The sequence below is a fragment of the Budorcas taxicolor genome, chromosome 1 (assembly GCF_023091745.1).
Source record: "Budorcas taxicolor isolate Tak-1 chromosome 1, Takin1.1, whole genome shotgun sequence".
Classification (NCBI taxonomy): Eukaryota; Metazoa; Chordata; class Mammalia; order Artiodactyla; family Bovidae; genus Budorcas; species Budorcas taxicolor.
In genome coordinates, this window is record NC_068910.1 from 131,727,081 (window position 1) to 131,745,430 (window position 18,350).

Consider the following 18,350-nt stretch of genomic DNA (forward strand, 5'->3'; position numbering starts at 1 on the left):
AAATTAAGGTCAGGGATATATATGTAGTTTAAAGCTTTATGGATAATGATAGGTCACTCAAAGAGCAGATCCAGTGTATAGGACAGCTTGTCCAATGGACATTTTATGATTACAGAGATGCTGTTTGTGCTGTCAGCACAGTAGTTGCTAACCCCATGAAGCTAATGCAGCTACTAACCTGGGGTTTTCATTTTATTTCATTTTGATTAATGTAAATTACATTTAATTGCTACATGTGGCTGCCGAATTGGTCAGTGCAGGTATAGTGTGCAAAGAAGGTTAAAGTTAGAATCCAGGGGTATGCCTTTGAAGAAGAGGGAGGTCCTCACAAAAGAAAGGATTAGGGTCCTCAACCCATGTGGAGGAGTTCGCCTTGGACCAAAGGAGGTGGAGAGAAGGCAGTGTACATGCCTTAGAAGCAGACATCTCTGCCAGAAACATCTGGGCCTGGTACATTGCTTGGGGAGAGTTCCTTCTTGATGTGACCAACTTTTCTGTTTAGAAGCCAGTTCATCTATGATGAGCTTGTGGGAAGACAGTGGAGGAAGGGCCTAAGGAGAGAATGAATAGCTTTTGAGGGGATGGGAAGAACTGCTGCAGGGACAGCTGCAAAGCTCACTGGGCATGTGGAAAGCAGACCCCACGGTGTTGGGGTCGGCAGCTTTGTAGTGACTCTGCTTTACAGTTGCTTGGCTTTCTCTGATACTGTCTTTTCTGCTGTCCAGATTTTGTCTCACTGGTTTACAAACTCGGGGCCCAATTATCTAGGTTTCTTTTTCGCATTTTAAAATAAAGATTTATACTTATTTTATACTTCTATACATCTTATTTTTTATTTTTTACTTGTGAATTGTAAATATAAACCTTTTATTAATTTTTAGTAGGTTTCTGTCCCATTTTATTTCATCTTAAACAAATGAATATTACCACCTTTTTTTTTCTGGTTGCTGTTTCCTTGACTACTTATCAGATACCAGTAAATATGGGTAATTTGTACATGTAAGAATCTAATTTATAGGACTCAAATATAAGAAATGCTCTGAAATGTGACACTTCAAGAAACCTAATTGTTTTCAGGAATCCTCATAGGCTTTAACTGAAATAATAGCGACAATAACATCCTTGACTGGAAAATAAATTTTTGAAACTTTAACAGATGATGAAATAGAATCTCCCTGAGCTTTGGACAGCTTTTGGCAGAGCACTTTCACCTCACAGCAAAATCCAAATGCTATATTAATTTCTTAATATAATTAACAATAAACTAGATCATTTCTGTCAATCAGTAATTCAGGAAAAGAAGTTTTCAGCTTTGCTAAACCTGATATCCATTTGGTTTGCCCTATGAACGACAGTAATATTTTCGAAGGAGATCTTAATAAAGTCAGACCACTGTTCACTGTCCTCCTGGAAACGTGTGTTTCCATTAGGGGAAATGCCATCACCAGGTGTCAGGGGAAAGTCTTTGCCTCCAGTTAGTTTTCTAAATGGAATCATCTAACGGTTATTAAGTTATCAGCTTTAACCTACTTCAGTAGTGTCACAGTTGACAAAGATGGCTGTTGCCCTTAGAAATGGTTTTCCAGCTTGCAGACACAGGTGGGCTGTGTGGTCCTTGCAGCCTGGCTGAGCATGCACGGTTTCTCCTATAGAATGGAAATTCCTGAGTCTTCCCAGCATTTAAAAACATCAACAGTAGATGCCAGATCATGTTACCCTTAATAGACTTCTTGCACATGACCTATAGAATATAAGAGACGTGTATTTATTGGTCAGTTTAAGGCAGGAACCACTCCTGCGCTGTCTGACTGTGGAGGAGGCCAGTGCATTCCTACCATTGCGCTCAGCCAGCAGAGAGTCTCTGCCGTTCTCCTGGTTCCTGCATGTGGCAGCTTCCGATTTGTTCAGTGGAGACAGGCATCTGTATGTCAGTCAGTGCTCATTCCTCGTTTTGCAGGTTCTTGGTGACCAGATACAAGCAGACATTTGTGTTTCTTTGTCACAGGCAGTGTTAGAAACAGCACCATTTCTGTTAATTCCTATCTCACTGATATGATCGAGGGTTTATCTAGCTAGGGGAAGAAAGCTTCCCTCTTTTGAGTTGGCTTCTGATCACATGTTCTTACACATATCTGTATAGATAGATGTTAAAGGTTTCTGCCTAAACTCCATGACTACTGTGAAAAATAAAACTTTAAGTAAAAATTAATCAAACAGGATGATTTTCAGGACAAAAAAAAATCTCAGTATGTTTTGACATTTTAGAGTTAATGAGAAAATCAGTGTGAAAGAGCTTTGACCAGGGCATGACTGGCACTCACTAAATTTTTTTTTTCCTTCTGGATAAATTTTTTCCCTTGTGGATAATTTTTTTTTTTCTTTCTGGTGATGATAGGAATTTAAACATCTAGGCTTCTATTTTTTTTAATGTTTTTATATGCTTATTTTTCAGTGTGTGTAAGGAATACAAACAAACCCACACTCCACAACTTTCTAAGGCTAAAAAGTTATTAGAAATATGAAAACTCTGTTGAGATTCTTTCCCTTATGATTAGTTAATCTGCTCCCAAGAAGTTCCACAGCAAAACTCAACATGCCTTATAGCCTAGATGTGATGATACAGAAATGACAAATCTGAAAACAATTATGTAAAATTATTTCCTAAACTTTTAGTTCCACAACGTGGTATGCTAAATGTTGTATATGATAAATTCCCTTCCATTAGAACCAGAGTTTGAATGTCATAATTTAGTCATTTTAAATTTGAAAAACTCGCCCAGAAGTTAGTTATGTGTCAGAATTCAGCTATTAGTTACATGATTGGAGGGTCTGATTTTTAATCATCATAAAGATCGATGGTTTTTTAGATCACTTCTCAAGGCAGTACTAAACTTCCTGACGGGAGTTTTTGTTTTCCCACCATGTGCTATTTGGTAGATGACTACATCAGATGTGGCTTTTCAGAGCCATACAGACTAACCCAAAAGGACCACATTAGAGTGCTTTGCCTGGCAAGATAGGCTCTAGTATTGATTTGCCTGCAGATCACAGCCATTGCCATCATGGATGATGAACGTCACATGGGCTTCTATACCAATGCCACTTGACTTACGTGGAGCCCTAGGCCATGGAGTTTCCTGTTCTGTGCTGATTCTGCTTTGGGAACCTGGGACCCTGTCAAAGATTTCTTAGAGTTTGTCTGACTTGCGTTTTTCAGGGTCACTTTCAAAAAACGTTACTTACTCCTTAATATAATCATATTTGCAAAACTGAGTTGCTTTCTGTAATATTTGCTTTGCAAATCTCAGTGAGTTATTTCAAATAGCACAGTGATGTTTTATCCTAATGACTTCACATACAAAATCCATTTGAGAATGCTGTTATATTCTTTAGATGCTCTAAAATGTATTCTAATGTTCTATTTTTATAGTTTGTAGGTTGTTCTGTAGTTTGTATTGCCTGGGTTTTGTTGTTGTTCTAGAAGCTCTGCAACAAGTTTTGGCTAAAAGCAATAAAGGTTTTTAACCCAGTCTTTCATTTTGAAGTAGCCAGCCATGAATTTGAGGCTGTGTTGTGTGCTGAGGAGGGAGGTATTGTCTGGTGGTTACCAGGAGAACAGGTTCAACAGGTGTATACTAGTGAGAAGTAATTTTATATCTAAGAATAAAAACGCAATGTGATGGTCAAAGCTATTACGTAACTAATGTGGAGTGAAGGGAATATTACACTGTGAAATCATGGTGTCAGCTGGTTCTCTTGAGATACAGTGGAGACAGTTTTGTTAAATCACCATAATTTTGGCTAAATCAACAAAGTAAGTAGAAGGCTGGTTTTGGAAAGTGTGTTATTCCAAGTTATTTGGAATCAGACAAATAAGTTGAAGGTGGTAGAAACTGAAAGTGTGGCATCACTGCAGGGAAAGATGAGGTGAAAAGTAGAATGGTTCATCCTAATTAGTTCAGTCCCAATAGAGCCTCGGCATTTTGTGCAGAGCCCTGAAACATAGCACGTGTCTCACTGTAAATTTGTAAATTGAGAGTCCGCAGGCGGCAGCGCAGGAGATGGCTGAGGACCAGCAGAAATGTAGAAGCAAATCAGGAGCCTTGGAGCAGGAATTTATATGCTCTCTAGTGAAAGGCAAAGGGCAGGAATGTTGGAAAACCGCGCTCACTTTAAAAGATACAAAGACAGTTTTGACGGAAAAGAACTCTGTTGGTTTAATCATGTCATATGACCCTGGACTTCAGAGAACCACAGTTCACTTCACTCCTGCCAAATCAAGTCGAACTTTTAAGCAAAGCCATTTCCTGCACATCAGAGCCACTTTAGCTGTGATGTATGTGAATGGTTTTCAGTGGAAAATGCAGAATTTTTCCTCCCTGACCTTTTCTCTAAACAGTAATTTCTCAGAACACTGGTAGTTGGGTGAGCCAGATGAACTCTCTGTAGAGTGCACTTGGCTTTTTGGTGACAGGTGTGCACAGTAGTGAACATCAACCAACAAACCATGGCACTGAAGAGCAATTTCGAGTTATTTCTAGAAATTTCATCTAAACCTAGGTAGAAGGAATCATTTTACAATGCTGATGAAATAAGGGTCTGCTTTGGCCATATTTGACTAATTTCTAGGTTTAAGGAGAGCTAGGACAAGTTGATCGTTGTTACACATGTGTTACTCTAGCTCCCATGAATACAGTCTCTAAGGTTTAGAAAATGTCCTTGACGTAGATTTCTTGTCAAGTGATGTACTTCCTGAGCTACTGCTTTAAGCAAATTTTAAATTTGACCTCAAAGTCAGAAATGGTCACTTTTTGTATAAACGCTATGCTGTTATCTCTATTTTGCTGCTTTTTTTCTCTTATGTTTTCACTGCTTCTTTTTGCCTGTTAAAATTATCGTCAGAAATCCAGAGGCTATCTGATTAATATAAAAGCAGAAAATGCTGGGTATGCCATTTCAGGCAATATTAGAATAAAGACAAAATCCCAAAGATCACAGCCTTTCTGAGTATTTAGATTATAGTCAATCCAAGTAAAGGACAGAAACCAGCTTTGTGTAAAAAATACCATTGAAATACACATCTTTGTTGAGTGCTGTAGAATAGCATGTCTGACTTTTAAAATGTAGAAATGGAGAGGTTAGGGAGGCTGCTTTCGTGAACATATTCCAGGGGAAAAATGTGTTACAGCACCTTTTCTTACCGGTTAGTTTTCTGATTTCCATTCCTGAGCATAAATTGCTCTTTTGGCCATATGAATTATGGATTAATCTAAAGCAGCAGCATAGAAATCTTTTGGATGATTTTTGAAGATTAAGGCAGTATTAGCATTCTGTAGAAACAGAGAGGGAAAATATAAAATGTATAGCAGTGCCCAAAGGAAAAAATGTACTAGGAAACATATTTCCTTCGTTTTTGTTCTTTTTTTTTAAAGTTGAAATTGCTGAATGGATATTAAACTAGAGAAGTTAACCACCCCACCCACCCTCCATCACCACCACCACCACCAGATTCTTTGTCCCAAGAAACTGCTCACTTCTACACCATAACTTCAGAACTGACTGACAGAGGGGTCGGGATAGAAGGAAGCCGAACAGATACATGGCCCCCCGGAGCCAGAGGAAGCAGCACAGTGGGCTGGGCAGCAGGTGTGATTTGGTAACAAGAGACCCAAGATTGGCCTGTCGGAGAGTTCTGAATTCATGAATGAGCATTTTTGAAGAAGCACATTCTCAATTCCATTAAATCAAAAACATCGTTATTTGAATTGCCTGTTTAGGTGATTTCTGTCAATTTTCTGGTAATTGGCATCATACATAACCATTCTGTTGGTAGGAAGAAAAGACTAGAAAGAAGCCAGTATTCTCAGTAGTATCTCACAGGGTCGAATTAGGATTCATTTTATAATGTTTTACATATTATATATATATAATATGTTTTACTGTGGTTACTGTATGATTTTTTGCTGAGAGTTAGGTATGTCTTTCCCCCCAAATATAAAAGTTTTATCTTAATTTAGGTGATTTTGTTTGTCTGTCTAATCCACCAGATATTTCAAAACAAGGGTAAGAGTCATGGTGATAGAGGGCACTTCATATATAATTAACAAACTAACATTTAAAGGGCATTGATTTTTTTTTCTTTGAAGTAAGATTTGTTTTGTTTTGTCTTGCCACTGAAGCCAAGGTGGATTAAACTGATGAAAAGTCATAAGCAATGCTGATTAAAAATACCCACAGGAAAGCCCTGTAACATATTCCATGCATCATTTAGACTCCAAATTTGTCACTGTTTATTGAAAGCCGGTTTTCAGGCATCCCAGGGCACATTTATTATGAGTGCTTATTTTAAGTGCTTTTGAATGCAAAGCAAGCAGGTTGCAGCCAGCGTACAGGTGGCTTTCTGCTGGCGACACGTGGATGCTTACAAGCGCATGTTTTTGTCTTGCAGAGCTGTCTTGGTTCAACTGGTGCCTTCCCGGGTCGTGCTTGCTCAGTCTCCTTCTCATTCTGTGCTTCAGGGAATCCTATGACAGACTGTATCTTGATGTGGTTGTCTCAGTTTAACAGCACAGACTCAAAGGAGTTTAGAAGGAGACTGGAAATCAACACTGCCTACTGCACATTTGCTTGGAATTGCACAGAAAACAAACAAACAAACAAACAAAAGGAGAAGAGAGAAACTTCATTCAGAGGTTTTGTTAGGTTACAGGCGATCACATTAATTTAATTACTACTAGGTCATAATAATGTGGAACTTGAGTGATAATAGTGGATTTAAAACTGTATCAGTGACATAACCTGTGCCAGAGTCGGGTTAGAAGTGTGGTCTTACCCAGAAAGCACTACCTAGGTAATTCCCTCTATGTTTTGTGCCAGTGCTAAGCTACTGATTGGTTCATTGTAATTATGAGAAGGAATAAAGGGTGCCTATCACATGAAGATAGCTCCTTCCCTAAGCCACGTATCAGAAGAGGAAGAAATGCCACTAACCTCTAAAGAAGTTTAAACCCTGTATCAGATTTTAATTGTAAAATAGCCAACAGGTGTATCAATGATAGAAACTAGCCACATGTACACTACATTTTTTTTCTAATAAAGCAATTTCTTATATGACTCCTGATTTGTAATTAGATTGGAAAGCTTCGGCCACCTTAATTATGGTGGCCAACTGCTTTCTAGTGACTTCAGAGCGCATACTTTGTGTCTCAATCTTAACTTCTCCTTGTTTCTGTGAAATACAGTTTGATCTACTAGGCTCTTAAATGTTTATATTGAAGGTGACTAAATGTTTAATATAGTTGCATTAAATGCTGTATGAAAAAATGTAATTCCGTTCTGATTTAGCACTTTGTGAAAAATGAAATGACAAATCCCACATTACATCCTGTGTCTTTGGGCAGATATGTGTGTGGTGGCATGGGATGGGAAATCCAGCACCAGCTGTTATTTACCAGGGTTGCATTTTATTAAATAACCCTTATTTGAAAATAACAATTTATAGCCTTGAAACTTTCACATCTGTGGAGTGATTTCTGAATTCCTTCCTTGTATCTCCATTCAGGGTATAAAATATTCAGTTCTATATGGAGTCAGTATATTGGAGGGGGCAGTATTTTGCCATTTCCTGCCTTCTTTCTGTAAATGACGGCTTTTTCAAAAATAACACCCATTGGACAGCTCTTAGACATGTATTTCACTATGACATAAAGTAATATGCTCTGGTGGGGTTATGGTATTACCACTCTCCAGATTTACACTCTCCATGATTTCTCCTCATGCAAGAAAATCAAATACTCTCTCAAAAAGTCCAAAATAGTATTTTACCTTCATTGTTTTCAGCTTCCTCCAATTCCTTCTCCTTTTTTGTCACTTAAAATCGTATCTTCATTGTCAACTATATATGTATATATATTTATTATTTTTTGAGGATGTGAGTAGTTTTTGTCAGCTAAGTATCTATTTTATTTGTCTTTTCCTGGACAGGCAGAGTGTAAGCCAGCTCCTTCCATTAGCCAGGGTGCTGAAGTTAGGTTAAGGGGACCTGGTCAGCATTTGATCGACTCACCTGCACACGTGCACACACACCGTCACACATAGTCCCATATACTCCCTCCATTCCCCCTTGGTAAGTTGAAGCCTATGCATTAACTCACCTCCGTCCTAGAGGAAGAGACTGTTACCGCCAGCCTTCTAAGATCCTAAATTGTGCAACCTGGAAAGTAAGGAAATCCTCAAATTTAATATCTGTCTTCAGTCAGCTTTAGACCATCCCCCTTTATAACCTCCCTGCTAATAAGTCAGCAGCCAGAACTAAAGGAACTTGCTAAAGAGGAGAAGAAAACCTATGAAAGCTAGGCTTAGTTCCCTTTAACTCGGTCATTCTTCTTAAAAATAAAAGGAAAGGAAAGCAGAATTCTTCAGTATAACTGAAAGCCAGTCAAGACCCAGTCCATGACCCAGGTGCTAAATAACCACCACCCCCTCCTGTTTAGAATAAGGCTAGAAAGGCAAGGGAAGAATTATGATGCTTTTGGTTTTAGTGAGAACTGTTGTGTTTGAGGGCATTCCTATATAAAATTTAGCTATAAGACTTCTCATGCAGAGCATTTTAATTATGGTTAATTCTATTTTTAACACAAAGTGAAAAATAATGTTAAAAAGTGTTGCCTAAATGACTGATTAGTTCAAAGACATCCCAAATGGGTGGTGATTTTAAATTCTTTTGTTGTACCAGGCACCAATCACTGTTTTTAGCATATGTGAAATGAGATGAGATGGGTCTGTCTCATTTACTTCTGCTTAACCCCTCCAGCAGATAATTGTTCTAATCACAAACTGCAGCAGTTTTTTTAAGTGATCAAAATTTCACATACCAAACCTGATAGAGCACCAAAAGGCTCTAGGGGTAGGGGGAGGATTACACATTATTTTCTAACCTGTGTATTTCAAAAAGAAATTTTTTTTTACTTTTTGTATTTCTCACATGCATCAAAAGACCAGCTGTTACCTCTGCACTTTATAAACAAACATTAAAGAGTCCTAATTAATTTTATAATTTAAAAAAATCTTAACCCTCTACTAATCCAAGCACTCATTTTATAATTTATAGAAACAGTCCCAAAGAGAGAAAGGGCCTTGCCAAAGGTCACAATTCTAGTTAATGACAAAAGTAAAACTAACTATAACCCTCATCTTCTGACTCCCAAAGTAGTGTTTTTCTCTGCCTCACAAAATTGGAGCTTAATTTGTGTATACTTCGGGATGTTCATGAATACACTTTCATGTTCAGAAATGATGGGGCTTAAGAGTAAAATGCCCTTAAAATGAGGTGATTGCTTGATTCTAGGTAAAATCTGTCTTTTTTCTTTCTCTCTATCCTGTTAATATTCTAACATCTCTAAAGTCTTAGCTTGCAGTGAGTGACAGGATCTGAAAAGTTTCTGATGAATAATTCAGTCCTCATAAACAAAGTTAGTAGCAGTATTAATTGGTAAGGACATGTTACAATATAGTGTAAGTTCCCTGTGGCTTATCAGAGAATACTTCACAGTTTATGGGAAGAAGCATTTTTTAAATATGGTGCGTAGTGGAGATACAGAGCAATTAGATACACAAATGCATTTCACTGGAGGACAGAGCTAATAAGCTAACAAGAGGGAGTCAAGCACCATTTTGTATATTTAAGCATATATAGCCTCAGGGCCATGTTTTAACACAGATCATACATTCATGTTTAATTATTGAGAATGCTTAAAGCTTGTCTTTATGAAGCCTTTCTAATGAAAGATTCAAGCTAAGAGATTTTAAATTGAGGAATTGAATTCACATCTCATCTTTTAATTCTCCCTCTTTTTTTTTTTTTTACTATTTTTATTGAAATCTAAGCATTCATCTTGCTGTTTGCATAAGTACAAGCTTCATTTTAAACAAGATCAAATGCAAATGCATAGTAGATTTGCTTTAAATTAATGTTAAAAATCACATTAATTTCACATTTGTCCTTAAAAGTAAATATAGGAAATACTGTTACTATACAAATGCAAAAGCTATGATATGAAGAAAGTGTCCTATTAAAAAAGAAACATAGAGAAAACTATGAGGATATTTCATCAGGTCTATTTCTAAATGTAGGAAAAATAGAATTCCACTTTGTAGGATTATAATCATACAGAAAAGAATGAGATATTCTTTTACTGTATTATCACCAGTTTGCTAGTCTGTTGGGAAATATAAACAATACAGAGGCGGGAGAGTGTTGGACCATCCCATAACCAAACCTAACAGGGAGAGTTTTGGGTGCATTTTTAATAGCATCCATTGTGCTCAATAGTGGTGAGTTTCTGCTCAGTAGGCAGACATCTGGGCCACTCTGAACACTCATGTCCTTCCAGGTCACCTCCTGGTTCAGTTGGAACCTCAGACTTAGGGGGTGGCCTCCAGGGACTAATACCAAAGCCCTTAAGAGACCCCTGAGAGTGTCACCTCTGGCTAGGGGATGGGAATGATAGAGGCTGTGGGTGGAGTACAGGGAACGTTGTTCAGTCGCCAAGTCATGTCTGACTCTTTGTGACGCCATGGACTGTAGCATGCAGGCTCCTCTGTCCTCCGCTATCTCCTCTGTCCTCCGCTATTTCCCGGAGTTTGCTCAAATTCATGTTCATTGAGTCAGTGATACTCTCTAACCAGCTCATCCTCTGCCATGGCCCTAAGTCTCTCCCCTAAACCACCCTTCTTTTGTAAACAATTTTAGTTTGCTTTTGGTCAGGACTGAAACATCAACCCCTTGTTTCACGTAAAAGTTTCCTGAGGCTCCTCTTTACTGTCCTCACGGTCCTGTACCTCAGTTTTCTGAACACTTGCACGAATCTGCTCTCAGCTCCATCATGGTCTCTGCTTCCTTGAGCTGACTTCCTAGCACAGGCTTCCTTACCCTCACCCCTCCCTAAGACCTGGAGCTAAAAACTCAGTCTCTTTCCTGGCTAGTAGTAAAGCCAGATACCCAGGCTGCCCTCTCCTGAACAGGATGATAGCATGAGCAGAACACAAGCAAATCCAGAAAAACCTAACAGTTCTTCTCACCGCCAGGCCTTAGAAATTAGAACATTCCCCTGCAATGGGAAGGGAATCACAAAGATCTCTCACAAGCTTCCCTAGTTATTATTTGCTGTACTTTTAGAATGTGGACTAACTTGGCTCATGCATGTAGTCTTTCTCTTGTGCGTTTGAACCTGGTACACTTCAGACAGTAGCTTTCCATCTCAGCCAACACTCAGAAAGAGAGCATAAAACCACAATACCCTGGCTGTTCTGTTCATGCAACAAGGGAGAATTAATTTTTAAAAAAACAGCTAAAAAATGAGACAAAACATGGGATTCATTTCAGCAAACTTGGAGAAATGATAAAAACACATCAATCCATTTTAGCTGTCAGTTCAGTTCAGTTGCTCAGTCGTGTCCAACTCTGCAACCCCATGGACTGCAGCACACCAGGCTTTGCTGTCCATCACCAACTCCCAGACCTTGCTGTCCATCACCAACTCCCAGACCTTGCTCAAACTCGTGTCCAGATCAGTGATGCGATCCAACCACCTCATCCTGTCATCCCCTTCTCCTCCTGCCTTCAATCTATCCCAGCATCAGGGTCTTTTCAAATGAATCAGGTCTTTGCATCAAGTGGCCAAAGTATTGGAGTTTCAGCTTCAGCATCAGTCCTTCCAATGAATATTCAGGACTGATTTCCTTTAGAATTGACTGATTGGATCTCCTTGCAGTCCAAGGGACTCTCAAGAGTCTTCTCCAACACCACACTTCAAAAACATCAGTTCTTTGGAGCTCAGCTTTCTTTATAGTCCAACTCTCATATCCATACATGACTACTAGAAAAACCACAGCTTTGACTAGCTGGACATTTGTTGGCAAAGTAATGTCTCTGCTCTTTAATATGTTGTCTAGGTCAGTCGTAGCTTTTCTGCCAAGGAGCAAGCGTCTTTTAACTTCATGATGGCTGCAGTTACCATCTGTAGCGATTTTGGAGCACCACCCCCCCCCCAACAAAATAAAGCCTGTCACTGTTTCCCCATCTATTTGCCATGAAGTGATGGGACCAGATGCCATGATCTTAGTTTTCTGAATGTTGAGTTTTAAGCCAACTTTTTCACTCTCCTCTTTCACTTTCATCAAGTGACTCTCTAGTTCTTCTTTGCTTTCTGCCATAAGGGTGGTGTCATCTGCATATCTGAGGTTATTGATATTTCTTCCAGCAATCTTGATTCCAGCTTCTGCTTCATCCAGCCCAGCATTTCTCATGATGTACTCTGCATATAAGTTAAATAAGCAGGGTGACAATATACAGCCTTGACGTACTCCTTTCCCAATTTGGAACCAATCTGTTGTTCCATGTCCAGTTCTAACTGTTGCTTCCTGACCTACAGACAGATTTCTCAGAAGGCAGGTACGGTGGTCTGGTATTCCCTTCTCTTGAAGAATTTTCCACAGTTTGTTGTGATCCACATGTCAAAGGCTTTGGTGTAGTCAATAAAGCAGAAGTAGATGTTTTCCTGGCACTATCTTGCTTTTTCAGTGATCAAACGGATGTTGGCAATATGATCTCTGGTTCCTCTGCCTTTTCTAAATCCAGCTTGAATATCTGAAAGTTCACAGTTCATGTACTTTCCTAGTATGTGAGATGAGTGCAGTTGTGCAGTAGTTTAAACATTCTTTAGCATTGCCTTTCTTTGGAATTGGAATGAAAACTGACCTTTTCCAGTTCTGTGGCCACTGCTGAGTTTTCCAAATTTGCTGGGGTATTGAGTACAGCACTTTCATATCATCATCTTTTAGGATTTGAAAGAGCTCAACTGGAATTCCATCACCTCCATTAGCTTGTTTGTAGTGATGCTTGCTAAGGCCCACTTGACTTCACATTCCAGGATGTCTGGCTCTAGATGAGTAATCATATTATCATGGTTATGTTGGGTCATGAAGATCTTTTTTGTATAGTTCTTTGTATTCTTGCCACCTGTTCTTAATACCTTCTGCTTCTGTTAGGGCCATACCATTTCTGTCCTTTATTGTGCCCATCTTTGCAGGAAATGTTCCCTTAGTATCTCTAATTTTCTTGAAGAAATTACTAGTCTTTCCCATTCTATTGTTTTCCTCTATTTCTTTGCATTGCTTACTGAGGAAGGCTTTCTTATCTCTTCTTGCTATTCTTTGGAACTCTGCATTCAAATGGGTATATCTTTCCTTTTCTCCTTTGCTTTTCGCTTCTCTTCTTTTCTCAGCTATTTGTAAGGCCTCCTCAGACAACCATTTTGCCTTTTTGCATTTCTTTTTCTTGGGGATGGTCTTGATCCCTGCTTCCTGTGCAATGTCACGAACCTCCATCCATAGTTTTCAGGCACTCTGTCTATCCGTTCTAATCCCTTGAATCTATTTGTCACTTCCACTGTATAATCTTAAGGGATTTAGTTTAGGTCATAGCTGAATGGTCTAGTGGTTTTCCCTACTTTCTTCAATTGAAGTCTGAATTTGGCAATAAGGAATTCATAATCTGAGCCACAGTCAGCTCCTGGTCTTGTTTTTGCTGACTGTATAGAGCTTCTCCATCTTTGGCTGCAAAGAATATAATCAACCTGATTTCGGTGTTGACCATTTTGTGATGTTCATGTGTAGAGTCTTCTCTTGTGTTATTGGAAGAGGGTGTTTGCTTTGACCAGTGCATCTCTTGGCAAAACTCTGTTAGCCTTTGACCTGCTTTGTTTTGTACTCCGAGGCCAAAGTTGCCTATTACTCCAGGTATCTCTTGACTTCCTACTTTTGCATTCCAGTCCCCTATAAGGAAGAGGACATCTTTTTTGGGTGTTAGTTCTAGGAGGTCTTGTAGGTCTTCATAGAACTGTTCAACTTCAGCTTCTTCAGCATTACTGGTTGGGGCGTAGACTTAGATTACTGTGACATTGAGCGGTTTGCCTTGGAAATGAACAGAGATCATTTTAGCTCTAAACATGCTGTATTTGGTGCATTGTGAGGCTCCAGAAGGAATACCAGATCAGCCCTACAGTACAGTGCTCTTGGGGCTCCCCACAGGTGGTGCTAGAGGGAAAGAATCTGCCTGTCAATGCAGGAGATGCAAGAGACACGGTTCAATCCCTGGGTTGGGAAGATCCCTGGTGGAGGAAATGGCAACCCACTCCAGTATTCTTGCCTGGAAAATTCCACAGACAAAGGAGCCCAGCGGGCTTCAGTCCTTGGGGTTGCAAAGAGTCAGACACAACTGAGCACACACATACACACACCAGCTCTTTTAGTTTGTGAGCAAGGCTTCTGCAGTCTTGATCAAAACAGCAAGAATGACTGGGAGACACTTGATTTACCTTAATGTTAGAAAATGACACTTTCAAAACTATCATTTAATGTAGACTTCCTCTAGTTCAGACTGGCTTTCTTCCCATTTACCTGGAAGAACTGTAGAATCAGAGAGATAATGTAATCCAACCACTCCATTTTACAAATAAGTAAATAGAGAATCTCTTAGGTTACATGACACAGCTTGGTTTTAGCAGATCACTTGACTCCTAGACCAGCATTCCTTCCATAAGTGATCAATGTGTAAACCAGAAATAATTCAAGTAAAATTTCTTTCATTTTAAATTTTTGAAAATTAACACACACGAGTGTATACCCATTGTAAAATACCCAGTATGGAAATATAAAGTGAAGTCTACCTCCAAACATGTGCTGGTTAATCCATTCTCCTTTTCAGAAGTAATCCCTCTGAGTCCTTTCAGAAAATTTTCTATGCATTTACAAACATATGTATAAAAACTTAGGATTTAAAATCAAGTCATCTTGGGAAATATTTCTTGAGACCATGTTAGCATTAACACTTCGGGCAGGAGCTTCTGAGCTCCTTATTTTTCTCTATGACAAATCTATGTCAAACGTAGCAGTGGTTAACAGAGACATTTCATGGTTTTGTGCCATCTAGCTATGTGCCATCAAGCTCTATCATATTCTGAAGTTTAAAGGTGAATTTCAATGTGCAATATTGGTTTTCTTGTTGGAAATATAGTCAGTTTTTAATGCCACCAACTCAGGTCCATGCCTCATGAAAGAAGAAAATGAATGACCCACCCTCAAAATCCAAACAGATTTTCTTGACAGTTTGCTTGGCCCCCATCTCAGCAGAAGCGTGCCATGCTGTGAAAAGCAGAAAGTTGTGAGGACAACCTATACAATCCCATTAAAAATAATCACAATAGCTAATGAAGATTCTGGTAATGCTGTTTTCCTTGTCACCTCCCTTAGTTGTTGTAACTTTCAAGCAACCAGTAAAATCGATGAGTGTAGCAGGGCGAGATCTGAGCTCTGTTCGGTCACTTGCTTTCCTGCTGTCTTCCCCATCCAGCTTTTCCCTCTCTGATTGTATCTTCCTACTTATTTCTGACTATGCATGGAAGCAAGCCACATTATCTGAGTTGTCACTATTGTTGAAGAGAGCTGGCCCATTTCATCATGAACTAGGCTAGAGAGGACAGAAGAAGAGCCCTGGCCTAGAAGCCCCAGGGCCCAGCTTGCTGCCAGGCCTGGTATCTTCAGCTGTTTGACCTTGAGCAAGTCCCTTCATTCCTCATTTACCCACAGCTCTGAAATGACAGAGTGAACAGAGGTGTTCTCTGAGATCTCTTCCAGTTCAGGAATTCAGTTCCCTTCTATTGAAGTATTAGGAAGTGACTGACATACACCCACCTGTGTATGCAGTAGTCCCCCTCCTATGAGTCCCTGTATGTGAACACACAGACCACACATTCAGCAACAAGAAGAAATGGCTTTTTCATTGTCTCTGCTAGAAGATAAACTATAGGTGCTATTTATTTCCCCAAAGGACTTTATATATGAAACCCGAGGACTGCTAAATTTATCAAATGCGAGAAGAGAAAATCTTATCTGCTGTTGAGATAGCATCCTAGGAGCCAGGTCAGAGTACTGCATTTGCTCACCGGAATCAGGCCAGACCAGAAACCCGTCCTTTGGTTTGGTTTGATTCATTGTGAGTCAGCAGTGAGTTTGCACCTGTAGAAATCAAACTGTCAGATCAGATGGTAAAGTTGATCCTTGAACTGATATTTCTAGAGTTGCAGCACTGAAGAATTATAAGTTGTTCCACAACAATGTCATCTCTAACAGCCAGAATCTGCCAGGAGAGCTGGGCAGATCTTTTATAGGGTGAGTGCGGAGGTTCAGCAGGTCAGGTCTGATCTGTATCCAGGTGTTAGGAAACCAGGCTTCACTGAGGTTGTAACAAGGGTACAATAGCTTTCAGGGGAATGAACCAAAAGTCCAGGGGGTCTGGAGGCCTGGGTCTCAGTCTTTCTCTCCAGGGCAGCTGCTGAGCCCCTTTGGGCTTTGGAAAAATCACCTGTTCTCTCTGGACTCTGGCTTCCTCACCTCTACAATAGAAGGGTCAAGTGGATGGTCCTATTTGCTGAAGAGTTTTATAGCTTCTGATATGCACCTGTTTGGTCACACACAGACCAAACAGAAAGTAGAACACAACAGGCATGTAATACCTTTCCACTGGCGCTTTCAGTTACACGTTACCTTTTCAAATAAACAAGGGTCTTCCGTAAGGAAAGTCCCATGAGTCATATATTATTGGTGACAGGCACTTACAGAAACTCTCAGGCCACAGACATCTCCACTCTTCCTTCATTCACTCTTTTATTCATTCTGTATACAGAGTAATTACATGTGTGCCTGTGAAGGAGAATCGGAAAAACAAGGGATGTTTCTACCTTTAGAAAGATTAAAAATAATAATAATAATAATCTCCTGAACTAGCAATTAAAAGAAACCAATGAGAGTTTCCCAAATAATTATGAGTATCTGGAACCCAATTTTTTTTTTTTTCTCATACCATCATTAACCATGACTGGTTTCAGGGGGAGGTATTCTGTTCCATTGGAAGTTCCATCATAGACAGAACCTGGATCTATCTGGGAGCACTGAATCAATTTTTGCATGAGGAATCCCAAACCTTTCCATCATTCCATGTCTGGCGAGTGGGTTACTATTCCTTTAGAAGGTTGAGAGGATTGTTGGCACCTCTACCTTCCTCCGAAAACAAGACTTGACAAATAAAAACACACCAAGATACAGTTCTCATAAGACCTTGTGCATTTCCTTTCTAAAAGGAATTTAAGTTTCAACAGAGAACAAAGACTAAACACCCAAAACAAAGAGTTTCTAATGATAGAAGTTGGGACATCAGTCCGTGAGAGAGAGAAGGGCTGCTTTGGAGGCAGGAGGCTCTGTAGGGGCCCTTCAGATGCGTCGACCTGTGAGTAAATGTAAGCCACACTGGCAACCCACTGCAGTATTCTTGCCTGGAAAATCCCATGAACGGAGGAGCCTGGTAGGCTACAGCCTATGGGGTCACACAGAGTTGGACACGACTGAATGATTTCACAGTGCAGTCCTGGCCTTCTAAGCCTTTTCAGAATCCCAAAGATGCTCCAAAGGGCAAGTTTCAGTTCTGCAGATGGGTTTATTTACTGCCAGTATCTCATCTCCAAACTTACTTTCCTCTTCACCAGAAATAAATCTTTTGGAGGCTTATGAAAATTAAGTATTAGGAAAATTCTGCCCTCATCCACAAGATTGCATCCACAAGTCCCAAACAAAATCACTTCCTTGACCTTCACGCATATAAGGTCAAGGAATGTCTGTGACCCGGAGAAGGGGCCTAAAAGAGTTGGGGCAGGTTGTCTGGTCCAACTGGATTCCAGCTAAAATGGAGGGTGTGCATTGGGGTGGTCTCTTTCCTCTCAGTCCTTCCCTGAACTCACTAGTTCATGCTGCACTGCTCTTCCAGATCAATAAGTTATTGCTGAGAAATCGTTTCAGTACATGACATAAATGTCTCCAGTGGAGCCATCCCCCTCCATAACCCCACTGTCCTTTCAGTCTGTGCCCCAGAATCCTTGCTCCACGTCCCAGAGAAATTCAGTTACCCTTGTCCTTTTCAGGGGAAAAAACATTGATTGATATCTTAGCCCTGACATTTCACCCTCTTTTATCTCAGAATGCAGAAACCGCTTCACATTTGTTGTGTTTTTTACTCAAGGTTAATAAAGATCCCCAGGCACATGCAGTTCCATGCTGCATTCTGAAGCCTGTAATTGTCCTTCCTTCTAATTGGGGGAAAGGTTACTCTAATGAACCAGCTACTGATTCCCTTACCTATTTACTCTTTTATCAGTATACCTTTACCAGTAAATTCTTTGTTATCTAGATCCTGAAATTTATTTCATTTTTTAAAGATTTCATTTTTTTTTTTTTTTACAAAA

At 39.7% G+C, this 18,350-nt stretch overlaps 1 protein-coding gene across 1 annotated transcript in view; it reads left to right on the plus strand.

Moving 5' to 3' along the window:
- Window positions 1-7,328, plus strand: part of SLC49A4 (solute carrier family 49 member 4) — a 98,711-nt gene extending 91,383 nt beyond the window's left edge. Inside the window, exon 9 of the mRNA XM_052638365.1 lies at window positions 6,449-7,328. Within this exon, the coding sequence (XP_052494325.1) occupies window positions 6,449-6,564 (116 nt within the window). The 3' untranslated portion in view covers window positions 6,565-7,328. The remainder of the gene's footprint in view (window positions 1-6,448) is intronic.
- The last annotated feature ends 11,022 nt before the right edge of the window (window positions 7,329-18,350 follow it).